At 50.0% G+C, this 17,016-nt stretch overlaps 1 protein-coding gene across 1 annotated transcript in view; it reads left to right on the top strand.

Annotated features, from left to right (window-relative positions):
* Positions 1 to 17,016, top strand: part of CTDSPL2 (CTD small phosphatase like 2) — a 28,931-nt gene that overhangs the window by 2,343 nt on the left and 9,572 nt on the right. Inside the window, exons 2-4 of the mRNA XM_079317593.1 lie at positions 12,399 to 12,607; positions 14,066 to 14,204; positions 16,244 to 16,393. Of these exons, the coding sequence (XP_079173719.1) occupies positions 12,422 to 12,607; positions 14,066 to 14,204; positions 16,244 to 16,393 (475 nt within the window). The 5' untranslated portion in view covers positions 12,399 to 12,421. The remainder of the gene's footprint in view (positions 1 to 12,398; positions 12,608 to 14,065; positions 14,205 to 16,243; positions 16,394 to 17,016) is intronic.

Below are 17,016 nucleotides of genomic sequence, written 5' to 3'. Positions count from 1 at the left end.
CTCTTTTGACACATTTCTGTGCACATATTTCACTCCCGTGGAAGAAACTTTGCCACAGGTGTAAGTGGAAGAATAACTTGGAGCACTTGCACATTTTTGTAAAAAGCCATTCTGAAAGTCAGGCTGAACTATTTTGGCAAGAACTTGCAAGAAAAACTTGAGCAGGGGGATTGCACAAGAGAAACTCCAGAGTTCCCTTCCTACCTCTGCCATTCTGGGAGTCTGTAAAAGCAGGATGCACGAAGTAGGACTGGAATTGGACAGAAATTTAAAATTCCTGTGTATTTCTGGGTGTATATGTGCTCTGAGAGGAGCTTGAGACTTCTCACCGTTTTGGGACAGTACCTTGGGGATCCAGAGCATCACAGTGATCATTCCAGGATCACAGCTGAACATGGAATGTCTGACCCTAAAAGTGCCTTCTCCAGGTTATAGGGTGCAGCTGTGCCCTGCCCAGACCTGCCCAAGTGCTGCCCCATCCATCCCCATGTGTGATGGGTTTTGGGCTCTGGAAATGTCAGTGCAGGACCCCTAAGATGATTTAAAGGCTGCCCTCACTCACACAGGCTCCATCCTTATTCCATAATTCCTCAGGAGCATTCCTGTCCACAAGTGCCTTTCTCATTCAGCACTGAGAGTAGATCAGATAATTCTGATGCATCACTGAGAGTAGATCTAGATGATGATTCTTACTCCTCTGAGCCCAGAAAGTAAAGGACCAAGTCTGAATGGAATCCCTTCATCTGCTGGCCCCTGAATTGCTGCCACCATTTTACACAGGAGATTGGTTTTTGTCTGTTGTACAAGAAGAGTTCTGGGGTGCTGCTTCAGCTCTGGGGGTCCCAGCACAGGAGGGACCTGTTGGACTGAGAACAGAGACCACCAAGGTGCTCAGGGGATGGAGCAGCCCTGCTCTGGGGGAAGCCTGCAGAAGAGAAGCTTCAGGGTAATTAATTGTGGCCTTCCAGGACCTGAGGGAGCTGACAGAAAGGATGGAGAGAGACCCTTTACAAGGGTCTGGAGTGACAGGGCACAGGGAATGGCTCCCAGTGCCAGAGGCAGGGCTGGATGGGATTTGGGGCAGGAATTGTTCCCTGGCAGGGTGGGCAGGGCTGGCACAGGTGCCCCTGGATCCCTGGCACTGCCCCAGCCAGGCTGGACACTGGGATTGGAACAATCTGGGACAGTGGAGCCCTAGCAGGGGCTGGAACAGGATCAGCTTTAAGGTCTCTCCCAACCCATTCTGTGATTTGATGTTTGTACATCCCAGTCTCTCCCAACCCATTCTCCCATTCTGTGATTTGATGTTTGTACATCCCGAGTAAACCTTCAGAAAAGGCAAATGCACAGCTCAGTGCAGAGCTGATTAACCAAATCCACGGTGGGCTGTGTTTCAGGGGGCAGGCTGTTCAGGTGGGATCCTGGGAGGGAAGGAAAGCCCTGAGCTGCTGGTTGAAGAGCAGCTCTGCCAGGCAGGATGTGGCAGTGCCAGCCCTGCTGAGCTCTGTCCTGGGGGAATCCCTGGAGCTGCAGTGAGGAGCAGCTCTTCTGATTGCCTCAGAGGATCTCACATTCAGCCAGGTGCTTGACAGCCTATCTAACATGCTGTTTACATGTTGAGATGCCTAGATGGCCATTATTTAGTGTTTTAGAAAAATAAATATTTGACATTCACAGATGAAGACATTTTCAATAGCACTTGAAAAATTAAGTGGGAAATCATCCACGTCTAAAGCAATCAGCTCAGGGGTTGGGTCAGAGCTTCCCAGTTGGCAGTCCTAACTTTTTGTAAATAAATGACTTCCCAATCAGATCAGTTTCAGTAATTACTTTGATTAAGGTGCTCTTAACTTCTTAAGTGATAAGTTCTCTCATCATATCCTGTGATCCAAGGAAAACCCTTGTCAGGACACTCTGCTGTGAGAACAGAGGGAGCTGAGAATCAGCAGTGCACTGCCAGCCCTGTTCCTGTGGCACCTGAGGAGATGCAGCCTTTGCTGCCTCAGTTTCCCTGTCTGATAGGTCAGTGGTTATGGGATGGGTCAGTGGTTGTGGCAGTCCCAGGATCTTCCCAAGCCCAGGGGAGGACAGGGTTCATTCAGCAGCACAATGATCTCTGCTGTCAGGATATTCAAAATACTCCCCATGTGGAGTTTTCAGAGTGTCCAGCCCCATCAGTCAGATTTCTGTGCATCCTGCTAAAAATAACCCTAAAGCAAACATTTAGGAAGTGCCTGTGCTGCATAGATCCAACAAGGATCCCCTGCCCACCAAGTGATGCTGGAGTTAGACAGAAAAGAGATGATGGGAATGGAAGTTACCCCTACCAGTCCTAACCTGTCTGAATTCACAATTCCTTTTTGCTGGGTGAGGATACATGGAACACCTCTAGTTCTGTGTTCATGGTGTTTAGTGCAGCAGTGTAATTCTGACATGAAGATAAGTTGAACTGAAAGGAGCTGTTAACTCCACAGCATCTGACAATAAGCTATGGATACTTACTTAAGGAGCACAATTATAAAGATTACATCCTAGTCAGTGCCAATATTCCAAGTGTAAGTGGGAGAAAAGAATCTAGGACTCTGAAGCATTTGGATGAGAATTTACCTGTAAATTAATTACCTTAAATGTAAGAACAGGAGTGTTGTTAGCAGAACAGCCAGGAGGGTGATGCTGCAGGGAGCATCCTCAGAGCCTGCCAGGGAAGGGAGGGGCCCTGTCCCTATCTAGCTGTGTTTGGGAATAGCTGATTTAAGTTAATAAAGTAGCAGGAACTCTGATCACACCAGAGCAGTTGTTCTGAGCAGCTTGGCCTGTGCTGCAGCAGTTCAGCCTAAACCACAGCTCAGCTCAGCTCAGCCATTGCAGCCCTGGTTGTTTTCTTTGCCCTGTGCTTTGGGGGGTGGGTTAGAGGAAGGGGGGTGATGCAGGGGGGCTGAGGCTGCTCCACAAGGGCTTCCCAGGCAGGCAGGGGCTCCTTGTGCCCTGCAGGAGCCTCAGCTGGCTGGGAAAAGCAGAATTGCCCTGTCCTGGGGCAGCTGCAGGGTCAGAGCCAGCCTGGCACAGGTGTGTGTGTTCCTTACCTGTGCTGGCATTCCCCTGCCCCCTTCAGTTGCTTCCTTGCCCTCTGCTTGGCATGCAGTGCCCGTTCCAGGAGGGAGGGGTGGCAGCCAGCACCTGTCCTCAGCCCTTGGTTCATCCTCCAGAGGATGTGGCAGCACCTGAGCTGCTTCTCTCTCCCCCCTGTCCTGGGAGCTTCCCTCATTTCACCATCCCAAGGGAGCTCCTTTGGGCACAGCAGGTTTATTTTTGTATGGACTGGGCTGCTGGGGATGCTGGTACCCAATTCCAGTCCAGCAGGGAGGGAGGGAGGGGGATCCTGCAGGCAGGTGAGCTCTGCTCCTGGGACGTGCCCTGGGGGGATGGTCAGAGCTCAGAAAGGAGAGCAGGGACTGGGACACAGCTCTGGGCAAGGCAGACTGTGAGATGGAGCTTTGAGTTTGTTTTCAGACTGTGCAAAAAGTAAAGGAAATGTTTAATGGATACCAGGAGTACTTGCAGGCATTGTGGGTGTGGGATTTAACTGCAGTGTATTTATTGAATTTCCTACCTCACTTTGTCTGACACCTCGAGCTCGTGTCAAGACCAAGCTGTTGTAGTTAAATCAATTTAAATGCAATCAGAAAAGCTTGTTTGTTTTGCTTATCAGGCCAGAAATGATAAAGATTACAGGAGAAAATAAAGTTAATGTAATCTCGATGCTTTTATGTTCTTAAAAATAAAGATTTGGAAGAAACTTTGGAGGACTTCATTGTAGCTAAAATAATATTCCTAAACAACTGTAATTCCTGGGTTTAGAGTGCTTTGCTTTTGTGTTGCTTAGGGACTAGGAAGCTCATGGGTGCTTTGAAGAGAAAGGTCTCTGGGAGCTCAGTTGGAAAAATGGGCTGCAGAGATCCAGGTTCAGGTGAAGAGGTGGCAGAATTAATTGTTAGCTGTAATTACCCTGTTGGACTTATTTGAAGATAATTCTTTTTTGCTGGTAGATTGGTTTATTATGTACCTGAAAAGGTTTGATAATGTTCCATCTCAAAGATGAATAGTTAATACAGGAATGTCCTAAGTCAATTAACATAATAGGGTTCCAAGCCATGGAATAGTGTAAGATTAGAAAATAAACGTTTGTCACTGGTGTAAGTGCTTTCCAAAAGTCATTTTGAGCAGGTTCCTTGCAGTCCCTGCTGCCCCTGGGAATTATTTCATTGTGTTCTGCACATTTCAGAGTGACACAGAGCCATCAGACCAGCCTGGGGGTGAGCATCTTGTGAAGGGGAGAACTGAAATTCAGGGGGAAATCTGCTGTACCATTGCAGTGTGAGTGCAGGGCAGATTCACCCTACACTATTTCTGTTGTCATTGGTAGCTCGTGCTTATTATACTTTGTATTTTTGGAATATTGAGCAGAAACTTCCTATAACTTTCCATTGAGTAGGCAACAAAGCTTGTTGCTTTTTTTTTTTTTTTCTTGTGCATTTTTTTACCCAAAATAAAAGAGGAGGAAAAAAATGAAAATACAATGTATAAAATAGCTTCAGATAGGTCCCTGAAATTTATTTCAGGCAAGTTTTGAGACTGGGTAAGTCTCAAGTTCATCATGTGTGGATATTATTTTAAGGGTAAAAACATAGTATCAGTCACAAATGAGTGCACCTGTTAAACTTCACAACTTATTTTCACTTGGGTTTTAACTCAGGAGCATGCACAAATTAATCTCAGATTTGTAATTTTGTAAGAATGAAGTTTTCCATGCAGGAAAGCAGCCAGGATGGGCTGTGAAAGAGTCAGGATTAATTCAGCATGTATTCATAAGGAAAAATGATTTGTTTAAACTTTGTCTGAACACTGGGTAACCCAAATCCTGACTGTGCTGGAATATTCCCCATTTTTAACAGCACAGCTGGTTGATTTTTTATTTTAAATGAGGGAAGGCAGGTGTGAGGGGTTTAACTCTTGGGAAAGGTTCTGAAGGGATGCAGGGTACCAAGGCAAGTGTTTGCCAGGGCAATGAGAACCATGTTATCATTGAGAGTCTTTATCCTGCAGTAAAAATAGTCTGCTATTTTTAATGCCAAAGGAGCAGGCAGAGCCCTTATCTCTCCTCTAGAAGATAGCAGCCTGACAAGGCCCTGTGGGATCTGTGGCTGTGCCTGGCATCCCCAGGAGCACCCAGGTGAAGGCAGCAGGTTGGGTTTTCTGGAAGCCAAAGGCAGCTCTGTGCTGTGCAGGAATTGCTAAATTCTCCTCACAAACACAGGAGTTACTCCATGGCTTCCACTGTCCAACACTTATTAATCTGCTTGTCTCTGGTTTGTTTTGTTGTTTTTTTTTTAATTAAAGAGATAACTAATAGAGGTGAGCAGAGCAATCAGAACAAGCTCAGGGTGGTTTTGTTCACACAACATCCTGGAGGGTCTGTCCAGGCTCTGAGCCCTGGATTCTGACAGACCATAAATGGGCTCTGGGTGCCTGCAGTGTGGATTAAATGTCCAGAGAGCTGGGGACAGCTGGGCTCTCCCAGAGCCCAGCACAGCACTGGGATCCTGGGCAATCTCTCATCTCCTCTAAAACTCTGCAAACTTTCCTTCCCCAGCCCCAGGAGCCTGCAGGATCCAGAGGTGCCTCAGGGGAAGTTCTCATCCAGGGGCTGCAATCAGGGTTTGCTTTTTTGGGGTTCTGCTCTGAGGTTTGCTGTCCTGTGCTCACCCCAGCACTCCAGGTTTGCTCCTTTTTAGTGTGACACAGACTGGAAAGCCTGAATTAATTACCAGAGTGTACCCTCAGTGCAAGGAGAAAAATATCTTGGCTGGGAGGGAACAAACTTTCAGTTCCAAATGCATTTGGTATAATCAAAACAAAGCTTCACTAGCAAAGCAATGGCAAACAGAAATATGATGGCTAGAGCAGAAAAGTAAAGGGACAGAATATCTATTTTCTGTTGAGGCCAATTGTAAAAAGCTGCCACCCTTCTTTGGAAAATCCTTCTGAGGATGTGTTTGTTTCAGGGGAGATACTCCAACTTTGGGAGAGTAGAGGTGAGCACAGGGTGGGTGTCCTGAGGGACCTGGGCTAGAACAGGGCAACTAAAGACCAGGGATTGCAATCAGAATTTTGTGTCAGATGGAAATGATTTAATGCCCTGGAAGGTGGGGAGGAGCAGAAGATGAGCTTTCAATAAAACTTGGAGGTGCCTCTGATAGTTGTAGTTCCTCACTGTTGTTTTGATGGAACCTGTGGTTGCTTTTTCCATTTACCCAGGTAAATGCAGTCCCAGCAGCATCTGAGCAGTACATTTTGGGTGATTTGCTGTTCTAATCAATCTGTGCCTTTTTGTTTTGCTTTCACCTGCCCCAGCCTGGCATCACTTCCAGGCTGCTTTGGGTCAGGCTTTCCTGGATTATTGCTCTCAGCTCTGCAAGACACACCTGAAGATTGGAGAAGAGTGGCAAGCAGTGCATTGGAAATACGAAATTCATCTGCTGGAGTGACATGGAATGGCTGTCATTTTCTAGGGAAGGGAAATAAGTTGGTTAAAAAAGGCCAAGAGTCATTGAAGGGAAAGAGTCTCAACATCTTGAGCTAACAGAGTATTTCCCTCAGCTGGCATAGCTGTTAAATCTGGGGCCAGGTCACAGCTTCCTGCACTTGGTCACCTCTCCATCTCTGTTTGCACCATCCCCGATGCTCAAAATTTAAAAAATGTTAAAAAATAATTTACTTTCTTGGCATCACATAAAAAATGCTTCAAGAAAAACCCCAGATAAATAATTAGAAGTTTTTCAGCTCCTGTGTTGCTGTCACCCAAGTCACACTTTGGGCATGTTCAGGTTGTCTGAATCCTGTGGTGTGGAGGTTTGGGACAGATGGGTTTCTGTGGTGGCAGCTCAGTGTTATTCCAAACTGAATGGAGGAATTGCTCAGCATTGTAGTTTTGAATTTTCTTATCTCTTACCTCTTCCTATTGTTCTTCACCATTGTTCTTTTACCATCTTCAACATTTTCCTGTACCAGAAAGCCCTAAACCCTGTAATTAGATGTGCCTCACCTAATTTTGCTTTTCAGCAGTTTGGGGAGAGCAGAGCAAACAGCAGTGCCATGTGTGGTGGGAATAGCCCATCCCTGAGTGGAGTGTGTCATTCCCAGGGATTTCTTTCCTGTGACTGCAGTGTACCTGTGCCATGGGACAGCAGCAGTGTTCCAGGGAGGGGAGCCTCACTCAGGAAAATGGAATTTATTGCAGCCATAACTCCTTCAGCTGCTGCTTCTCAAGAGCTCCTACGTTTTATTTGCCCATCCCACAAATTATTGATTGCAGATTCCTTTTAGTCCTTCTTTGCCATGTAATTCTCTCGTGAAGAACAAGGTTCCTCCTTTTTCCCCCACACTCTTTCTGGGTTTCTTGTAGAGAGAAGGGGTTCTGGGGGTTGATTTCTGGCAGGTTTGGAGGTGGCAGTGCCAGCCCAGGCTCAGTCCTTGGTCACCTGGCTGTGCCTTTGGGCCACCAGGGGTGGCACGTGCTGGGGAAATCCAGATCCTGCAGCTCTCAGGAGGGAAATTCTCCTGCCTGTTGAGACTTGATTATTTTGGCTGCTTCAGGAAAGAACCACCAGTGTAATTCAATAAAAACTCCCCCAGCAAGTGGATCCAGTGTAGGAGAGCAAACTCCTGTCTCTGAGAGGATTGTAGGTACCTGTTGCTAAGTCCATTAAAGGTATTTACAACCCTGGCTTGATACCCAGGATGTGCAGTGAGCCAGGGGAGTGCACAGAGGAGCTGAGCATTTCCCTGCTGGATAAATGTCTGCTCACCACTGACAAATATTAAACTGGTTCATCTTTTGTCTCACTGATATTTGCTTCAGTTCTAGAAAAATCAGGCAGCCTATAGGATAGCAAATTTGAAGTGATATTTTCATTCCCACATTGGAGTTTCACTAGTGTCAGTTCCTTTCCATGTTTTACAGTTTTCTTTAACTCTGTTTTACACAGGTTTGTTTTGTGAGGTCATGAGATCAGCGTGGGCACAGCCCCAGGGCAGTGCCTGGAAGGGGCTGGAGCCCCAGGAGGGGCTGGGGGAGCTGGGGAGGGGCTCAGCCTGGAAAGGGGATCAGGGGGAGCTCGTGGCTGTGCACAGCTCCCTGCCAGGAGGGGACAGCTGGGGATTTGGGATCTGGGAACAGGGACAGAGGGAACAGCCTCAGGCTGGGCACAGGAGGCTCAGGGTGGATTTTAAGGAAAATTTCCTCCCTGGGAGTTCTCCAGCTGCCCAGGGCAGTGCTGGGGTGCCCATCCCTGTGCAGGTGGCACTTGGGGACACGGGCTGGGGTGTCCCTGCAGTGCTGGGTGTGGCTGCACTCGGGGGGTCCTGTCCCAGCTGGTGGCTCTGTGACATCCCAGAGGGCAGCTGGGCTGCCTGTTCCATGTGCCATGGCCAGGCTGGCCCCACACTCTGCCCACCTGGCTGCAGGGCAGGGGCTCCTCCCAGGCCCAGGGCTGCAGCACGGTGAGTGCTCTGGCCACGGAGCCTCCTGCTGCATCCTGCTGCATCCCTGTTCCATCCTGCTGCATCCCTGTTCCATCCTGCTGCATCCCTGTTCCATCCTGCTGCATCCTGCTACCCCTGCTCCATCCCTGTTCCACCCCTGCTCCATCCCAGCCCCATCCCTGCCCCATCCCAGCTCCATCCCAGCCCCATCCCAGCCCCATCCCTGTTCCATCCCAGCCCCATCCCAGCCCCATCCCAGCCCCATCCCTGCCCCATCCCAGCCCCATCCCTGCCCCATCCCAGCCCCATCCCAGCTCCATCCCAGCCCCATCCCAGCCCCATCCCTGCCCCATCCCAGCCCCATCCCTGTTCCATCCCAGCCCCATCCCTGCCCCATCCCAGCTCCATCCCAGCCCCATCCCTGCCCCATCCCAGCTCCATCCCAGCCCCATCCCAGCCCCATCCCTGCCCCATCCCAGCCCCATCCCTGTTCCATCCCAGCCCCATCCCTGTTCCATCCCAGCCCCATCCCTGCCCCATCCCAGCCCCATCCCAGCCCCATCCCAGCCCCATCCCAGCCCCATCCCAGCCCCATCCCTGCCCCATCCCAGCCCCATCCCAGCCCCATCCCAGCCCCATCCCTGCTCCATCCCACCCCTGCACTCTGTCCTGTGCAGAATCCACCATCTCCACACTGTGATGTCCAGCTGTGTCCCCTCCCTGTCACTGTGTCCCTCCCTGGCACAGCTGCAAGGCTCAGATCCCAGTGCTCCCCCTCACCCACTGCTTTGATGGCATGGAAATGAAGGGATTTCCCTGTTATGTCACTGCTCAGGTGTCTGAGGTGACAGCTCTGGAGTGAGTGTGGGAAGGAGATGAGGAGGGAGCAGGAGCAAAGCACTGAGTGTGTCCAGAGCTGGGGAAGGATCTGGAGCATAAACCCTGAGAGGAGCTCCTGAGGGAGCTGGAGGGGCTCAGCCTGCAGAAAAGGGGGTCAGGGGGAGCTCGTGGCTCTGCACAACTCCCTGCCAGGAGGGGACAGCCAGGGGATTTGGGATCTGGGAACAGGGACAGAGCAGAGGGAGCAGCCTCAGGCTGGGCCAGGGTGGAATTGAGGAAAATTTCAGCATGGAAAGGGCTGTCCAGCTGTGGCACAGAGCAGTGATGGAGCCCTATGCTCGTGGCACTTGGGGACACGGGCTGTGGTGGCCTTGCAGGGCTGGGGACACTGGGCTGAACTGGTGTTGCTGCATTGCCCACTGCTGGAAATGCTGAGCTGTGGAAAAGGCCCCCAGGTGTGCTTGCTGGCAGTCACAGTGAATATTCCATGTAGTGCTGCTGTGTTTCACCCCTGCAATGCCCTCAGAGTTCTGTCCTTGTGAGTCTGGCAGCAGTGCCAGTGCTTGGGTCATTCATCAGCTGCAGCACCTTGGTGAGAGTGGGATTTACCTGGGAGCAAACACAGCTGGGTAGCAGGTTTGGGACTGGCTTTCAAAAATATTATCAGTATTTCCCTGTCTGTGACTCATCCCGTTGCCTTTTCTTAAACAACATACCTGTTGTGACATTACTTAAATGTTGCAGATTGGTTATTCTGTCTGCAGCAATCAGATCCACACTAAATGGACTCCAGAAAGGAACTTACATGTTAAATGCTATATTTGTTCTGTCTGCAGCAATCAGATCTGCACTAAATGGACTCCAGAAAGGCAGGCACTGATTCCTGTAGTGATAAGCATACAATTTTCTTTAAAAACCTGCTTTTTGTCATGATTTCAACTAGGAAAGGCAAATTACTTTCTTTCCAGGATTTCTGTGCATTACACCTCAGATGGATTTCTTGCTACTTAATTTTTCTGCTCCTGATCCATCGTAAGAATGATTTTGAGCACGAGGAGTGCCCTTGGAGGCAGCCCAGAGAGCAGACCCTGGGCTCAGGTGGGACAGTACCAGCAGCCCCTGGGAGCTGCAGATGGATGGGATGCATTCCCTGGAATGGCTTTTACTCTGCTTTAGTGGGTGCTGCCCTTGCATGGGTGTTCCCAAACCCAGCAGCTCCGTTTGGGTTCTTGGCAGAGCTGCTCTGTCCTCACCCACTCTGAGGGCACAGGCTCATGGTTCCTTCTGGGAGCTCTCCACTGGAATTTCCATTTCTGCCTCATCTCAAGTTTAATGTGGAGAATTGCAGTGAGGTGTTTGAGCAAGAGACAGAAGAGAGAACTTCCTGGGTCACAGAGTCCAGGCACCTGGGGCTGGAGGCACAGGCACCCTACAGTCAATCCTCTGCTCAGGGCACTGGCACCCTCCTGCCTGACAAGGTGTGGCTGTTCTCAGCTTGGCCTCCCTGACCTGAGGGGTCCTTTCCACCCTGGGCAGCTCTGCCATCCTGAGCAGGTGGGGATTCCTCCCAGCAGAGGGTGATGCCAGGCCCACTGCTGTGCTGGGTGCTGTGTCCATGGCCAGATCCCACTGTCCCTCTTTTGGGGTGCTGCTCCCACTGTACTAGCAGCTCTGTGCTGTGTCCATGGCCAGATCCCATTGTTTCTCTCTGTTTTAGGGTGCTGTTGGGTGCTGTACCCATGGCCAGATCCCATTGTTTCTCCCTGTTTCAGGACTCTGCTCTGTGCTGTACCCATGGCCAGATCCCATTGTTTCTCCCTGTTTCAGGGCGCTGCTCTGTGCTGTACCCATGGCCAGATCCCATTGTTTGTCCCTGTTTCAGGGCTCTGCTCTGTGCTGTACCCATGGCCAGATCCCATTGTTTCTCCCTGTTTCAGGGTGCTGCTCTGTGCTGTACCCATGGCCAGATCCCATTGTTTCTCCCTGTTTCAGGGCTCTGCTCTGTGCTGTACCCATGGCCAGATCCCATTGTTTCTCCCTGTTTTAGGGTGCTGTTGGGTGCTGTACCCATGACCAGATCCCATTGTTTGTCCCTGTTTTAGGGTGCTGCTCTGTGCTGTATCCATGGCCAGATCCCATTGTTTCTCCCTGTTTCAGGGCTCTGCTCTGTGCTGTACCCATGGCCAGATCCCATTGTTTGTCCCTGTTTTAGGGTGCTGTTGGGTGCTGTACCCATGGCCAGATCCCATTGTTTGTCCCTGTTTCAGGGCTCTGCTCTGTGCTGTACCCATGGCCAGATCCCATTGTTTGTCCCTGTTTCAGGGCTCTGCTCTGTGCTGTACCCATGGCCAGATCCCATTGTTTCTCCCTGTTTCAGGGCTCTCTCTGTGCTGTACCCATGGCCAGATCCCATTGTTTGTCCCTGTTTCAGGGCTCTCTCTGTGCTGTACCCATGGCCAGATCCCATTGTTTGTCCCTGTTTCAGGGCTCTCTCTGTGCTGTACCCATGGCCAGATCCCATTGTTTGTCCCTGTTTCAGGGCTCTGCTCTGTGCTGTACCCATGGCCAGATCCCATTGTTTCTCCCTGTTTCAGGGTGCTGCTCTGTGCTGTATCCATGGCCAGATCCCATTGTTTCTCCCTGTTTCAGGGCTCTGCTCTGTGCTGTACCCATGGCCAGATCCCAGTGTTTGTCCCTGTTTTAGGGTGCTGTTGGGTGCTGTACCCATGGCCAGATCCCATTGTTTCTCCCTGTTTCAGGGTGCTGTTGGGTGCTGTACCCATGGCCAGATCCCATTGTTTCTCCCTGTTTCAGGGCTCTGCTCTGTGCTGTACCCATGGCCAGATCCCATTGTTTCTCCCTGTTTCAGGGCTCTCTCTGTGCTGTACCCATGGCCAGAGCCCGTTTCAGGGCGCTGCTCTCTGCATCGGGAGCACCCCCATCTTTACCCCATCCCTGCAGTGCAGGAGGTGCCCTGAGCAGGTGTCCTGGCTGAAGCATGCCCTGTTTCCCTGCAGGTGTCCATGAGGTGGCCGTGAGGATGAGGCTGAGGAGCAGGAAGGCTGCCCCGCAGTCCGGCCAGCTGCCCTCGCCGCGCGCGCTGCGGGCCAAGCGCAAACACTCGGAGCTGGAGGAGCCCTTGCCTGCCGGGGGGGGAAAGCCACCCAAAAATGACACTGGCCTCCTGTCTTCCATCAAAAAGTTCATCAAAGGGAGCACGCCCAAGGTAGGTGGGCTGCAGCCCCTGCTCTGCTCTCAGGCCCTTCACCTTTGCTGCTGTTAAGGGACGATCGTGTGGTGGAGGCAAAAGGGTTGGAAGGAGCAAGTGCCCCTGAGGTGTGTCAGGTAAAGCAGAGTTTCAAACATTCAGGAGCCATTGTAAGTGTATTTAACAGTCCAGTAAGTCACAGGCTTTATTGCCTGCTGTTTCTTGGTGAAAATGCCAAATAAATTCACTACATTCTTGATTTCTATTTAAGAAAATTTCTATTGATATCTGTTTCTATTTAAAGGATGCCTTGAATTCAGATTCAAGGAATTACCAGTACTAACAACTGTGAAAAGCCAGTCTTTAAGCATCAATTTCTTAACTATTTCTGGCAATTTTATTCAAAATAATTTAGGAGTCATTTAATCAATGAAGGTCAAACCTCAGAAATCCGAGTGCTGTGGAATTGATGCAGCTGCTCAGGGATTCCTGCAGTGAGCACTGCCCTGTTTGGAGCATCACATCCAGATCCTGTCAGGGAAAACAGTGAAATCTTGCTGCAGCTGGAGAGCTGAGCTTTGCTGCTCTGCACATGGAACACCTGTTGCATGTGCTGTGTGGACATTTGAAGGTGAAATATATATATATATCTACACATAAATAAATAAATATATATTTAAACTTTGATAGGCTGGATGTAACCATGCAATTACTTAAAAAACTGGCTTTTTTTCTCTAGATGGAGGCCAGTTAAAAACCTCACATCATCCACCCCATGGATTCAGATACTGCCATTATGTAACTGCAGATTTGAAAGAAGAGTATCCAAGAAGTCATAACTCATTTACAATGTATCCCAGAGCAGCTGTGTGATAAATAAAAATCTGATAAAATTTCAGCATTTTATCAACTTGTCGTGGGTGTTTTGGGGGAGAAGGGTAAGAAACCTGTCATGAACATGTTCCTGCCCATGAGCCATGCACAGAGGATGTGCAGAGCTCTTTGGTTCTGTCTCACTGCCATGAGTGCTGCAGTCACTGGTTTCAGGCAAGGACAATCCTTGGGTTTTTCAGGGCTGTTTTGCCCTGTACTGATAGAGATTGTCACACTGGCTGTTGTTGGGCAGTTCACCTGCTGTGTATTTAACAGGCAGAGAAATCAAGTTTCAGGTAATTTTAGTTGCCTTGTCCTTGCCTCTCCCAGCTCTGCAGCACTGGAATATTTACACACTGGCTGTAAAGACAGTTTTTCTACTGCAGCAGCTCCATGTAGAGTTTTCATTCTCCACACTCTGACTGAGTTTAAACTCACATGCAATCCCAGCTGACTTGTTGCACATGGTGCAGCTGCAAGGGGAGCAGAGCAGTGGAGGGATTTTTGGGGAGCTTCTCCAGGAGATAACCTGATTCTCTGCTCTGTTCCATGGCAAAAGGCACTGCTCAGTACATTTCTTTTCCCCCTCTTTTCTGTTTTAAGGAAGAAAGAGAAAACCCCAGCAAGAGGAGTCGGATTGAGCGGGACATTGACAACAACCTGATCACCTCCACCCCCCAGGGCGGGGAGAAACCCAGCAAGAACCTGCCCAGAGTGCGGCGGAAAAGCCAGCTCAACGGAGGTGGGGCCATGCAGGGGGGAGCCTGGAGAGGGGGGAGCCTGGAGAGGGGGGAGCCTGGAGGGCTGGGGGAACCCCACTGCATGAGTGGGGTGACCCCACCCTGCACTGACTGGGGTGACCCTCACTGCATTGAGTGGGGGGTGACCCCCACCCTGCACTGATCCAGGGGGTTCCTGATCCCCCTGCACTGATCCAGGGCAGTTCCTGATCCCCCTGCACTGATCCAGGGGGTTCCTGATATCTGTGCACTGATCCAGGGGGTTCCTGATCCCCCTGCACTGATCCAGGGGGTTCCTGATCCCCCTGCACTGATCCAGGGCAGTTCCTGATACCCCTGCACTGATCCAGAGGGTTCCTGATCCCCCTGCACTGATCCAGGACCCCCCTGCACTCTGGGGTGTTTTACTGGGGTTTGTGGCTGCCTCAGTGAGAGCAGGGCTGAGCTGCTCAGAGCAAAACAGGATTTCCAGGGGGGTGAGCAGCCCCCCAGACACACCCACTGTATCTCTGGGAGAGCAGTTTGGATCAGCAGCAGCTACTTTGGAACTAATTTAATTTCTTTGTTGTTTTAAATTATTATTCCAAAAGTCCCATAATAATTTGATTTAGCTCTGCTCCCATTTTCTCAGAAAGGAAAGGGAAATGCTGATGTTTGTGGCAGTAAGCAGGTGTTAGATGCTGAAAGCCCTTGGCAGACACAGCCAGGATTCTGCCACAAGTGTGAGGTGGGGATCTGAGCTGGGCCATGGGGGATCACCCTCTGTGATGTGGACATCCCCTGAGTCCTGTCCTTGGATAACAGCTGACAGTTCCTCCCCTCTGAGTTGTGCCTATGTGTGTGTGGAGAGGAGCTGTGGAGCAGCTGAGGTCAGCCAGGGAATCCTGACCCTTTCTGCTGCCTCCCTCTAGTGGAGTGCTGGCACTGGGAGCCCTGAGCTCTGCTCTCAGCAAAGCCTGAGCTCTGCTCTCAGCAAAGCCTGAGCCCTGCTCTCAGCAAAGCCTGAGCTCTGCTCTCAGCAAAGCCTGAGCCCTGCTCTCAGCAAAGCCTGAGCCCTGCTCTCAGCAAAGCCTGAGCCCTGCTCTCAGCAAAGCCTGAGCCCTGCTCTCAGCAAAGCCTGAGCCCTGCTCTCAGCAAAGCCTGAGCCCTGCTCTCAGCAAAGCCTGAGCCCTGCTCTCAGCAAAGCCTGAGCCCTGCTCTCAGCAAAGCCTGAGCCCTGCTCTCAGCAAAGCCTGAGCCCTGCTCTCAGCAAAGCCTGAGCCCTGCTCTCAGCAAAGCCTGAGCTCTGCTCTCAGCAAAGCCTGAGCCCTGCTCTCAGCAAAGCCTGAGCCCTGCTCTCAGCAAAGCCTGAGCCCTGCTCTCAGCAAAGCCTGAGCCCTGCTCTCAGCAAAGCCTGAGCCCTGCTCTCAGCAAAGCCTGAGCCCTGCTCTCAGCAAAGCCTGAGCCCTGCTCTCAGCAAAGCCCTTTTTTTTTATTTTTGTGGCATGAATCAGTGCAGGTATCTGTAATTATTCAGAGATTTTGTGTGTGTATGGTTAATAATGAGTGTATCACAACACTCTGTGTGTGTGGTTAATAATGAGTGTGAGCATTAGCACACTCTGTGTGTGTGGTTAATAATGAGTGTATCACAACACTCTGTGTGTGTGGTTAATAATGAGTGTGAGTATCGGAACACTCTGTGTGTGTGGTTAATAATGAGTGTGAGTATCAGAACACTCTGTGTGTGTGGTTAATAATGAGTGTGAGTATCAGAACACTGCTCTCAGCAGAGCCCTGCAGCATTTACAGCCCTGCTCTCAGCAAAGCCTGAGCCCTGCTCTCAGCAGAGCCCTGCAGCATTTGCAGCCCTGCTCTGCTCTGGGAGAGGCTCCAGAGGCTGCTCAGGAGGGAATGGGGGGTTTGTGGGTGACAGCTGCTGCCTCTCTGTGCTGGTTCCAGCTGGGCCATGAGCACACCCCTGGAGTGCAGTGGCCATGGGGGAGCAGAGGCAGCTGAAGCCCAGCTGGGAGGTGCAAAACTCAGATTTTTTCTTTTCCAGAGGCTGGAAGTTACGAGGTGACGAGCCAGCACGTGAAGCAGAATGGGAAATTGGAAGATAAACCCAGCACAGGCAGTCCCCCACGAACAACCTTACTGGGAACCATATTTTCTCCTGTTTTCAATTTTTTTTCACCAGCAAATAAAAATGGTGAGTGTTATTCAAAAAGCCAGTAGTCTTGAAGCTGAGAGTGATGGATTTTTGTATGAAGTAGCTGCTTTGAGTGACAGTGCACTTTTCATTCTGGTTTACAATCCAAGAGTTACTGCTGCCAGGCTAAAAGGCTCCTTAATTCTTGGTTGATTGTTAATGGAAGAAATTTATAAGCATTGGAACATTTCTTTCATAGGTGTGTTTAGTGGTACACCTTTCAGTTAAAAAAAAAAAAAGAGAAGGGAAAAAAAAAGGGATTATATTCCTTGTCCCAAACACAACAAGACACTGTCATGGTCTTTGGTTTGGTTTTTATTTTTGTGGCATGAATCAGTGCAGACATCTGTAATTATTCAGAGATTTTGTGTGTGTGTGGTTAATGAGTGTGAGTATCAGAACACTCTGTGTGTGTGGTTAATAATGAGTGAGTATCAGAACACTCTGTGTGTGTGGTTAATAATGAGTGTGAGTATCAGAACACTCTGTGTGTGTGGTTAATAATGAGTGTGAGTATCAGAACACTCTGTGTGTGTGGTTAATAATGAGTGTGAGTATCAGAACACTCTGTGTGTGTGGTTAATAATGAGTGTGAGTATCAGAACACTCTCTGTGTGTGGTTA

Source organism: Erithacus rubecula (genome assembly GCF_903797595.1).
Source record: "Erithacus rubecula genome assembly, chromosome: 14".
NCBI classification, from domain to species: domain Eukaryota; kingdom Metazoa; phylum Chordata; class Aves; order Passeriformes; family Muscicapidae; genus Erithacus; species Erithacus rubecula.
Note: the sequence above shows the minus strand (reverse complement) of the source record. Positions and strands in the feature narration are given on the sequence as shown.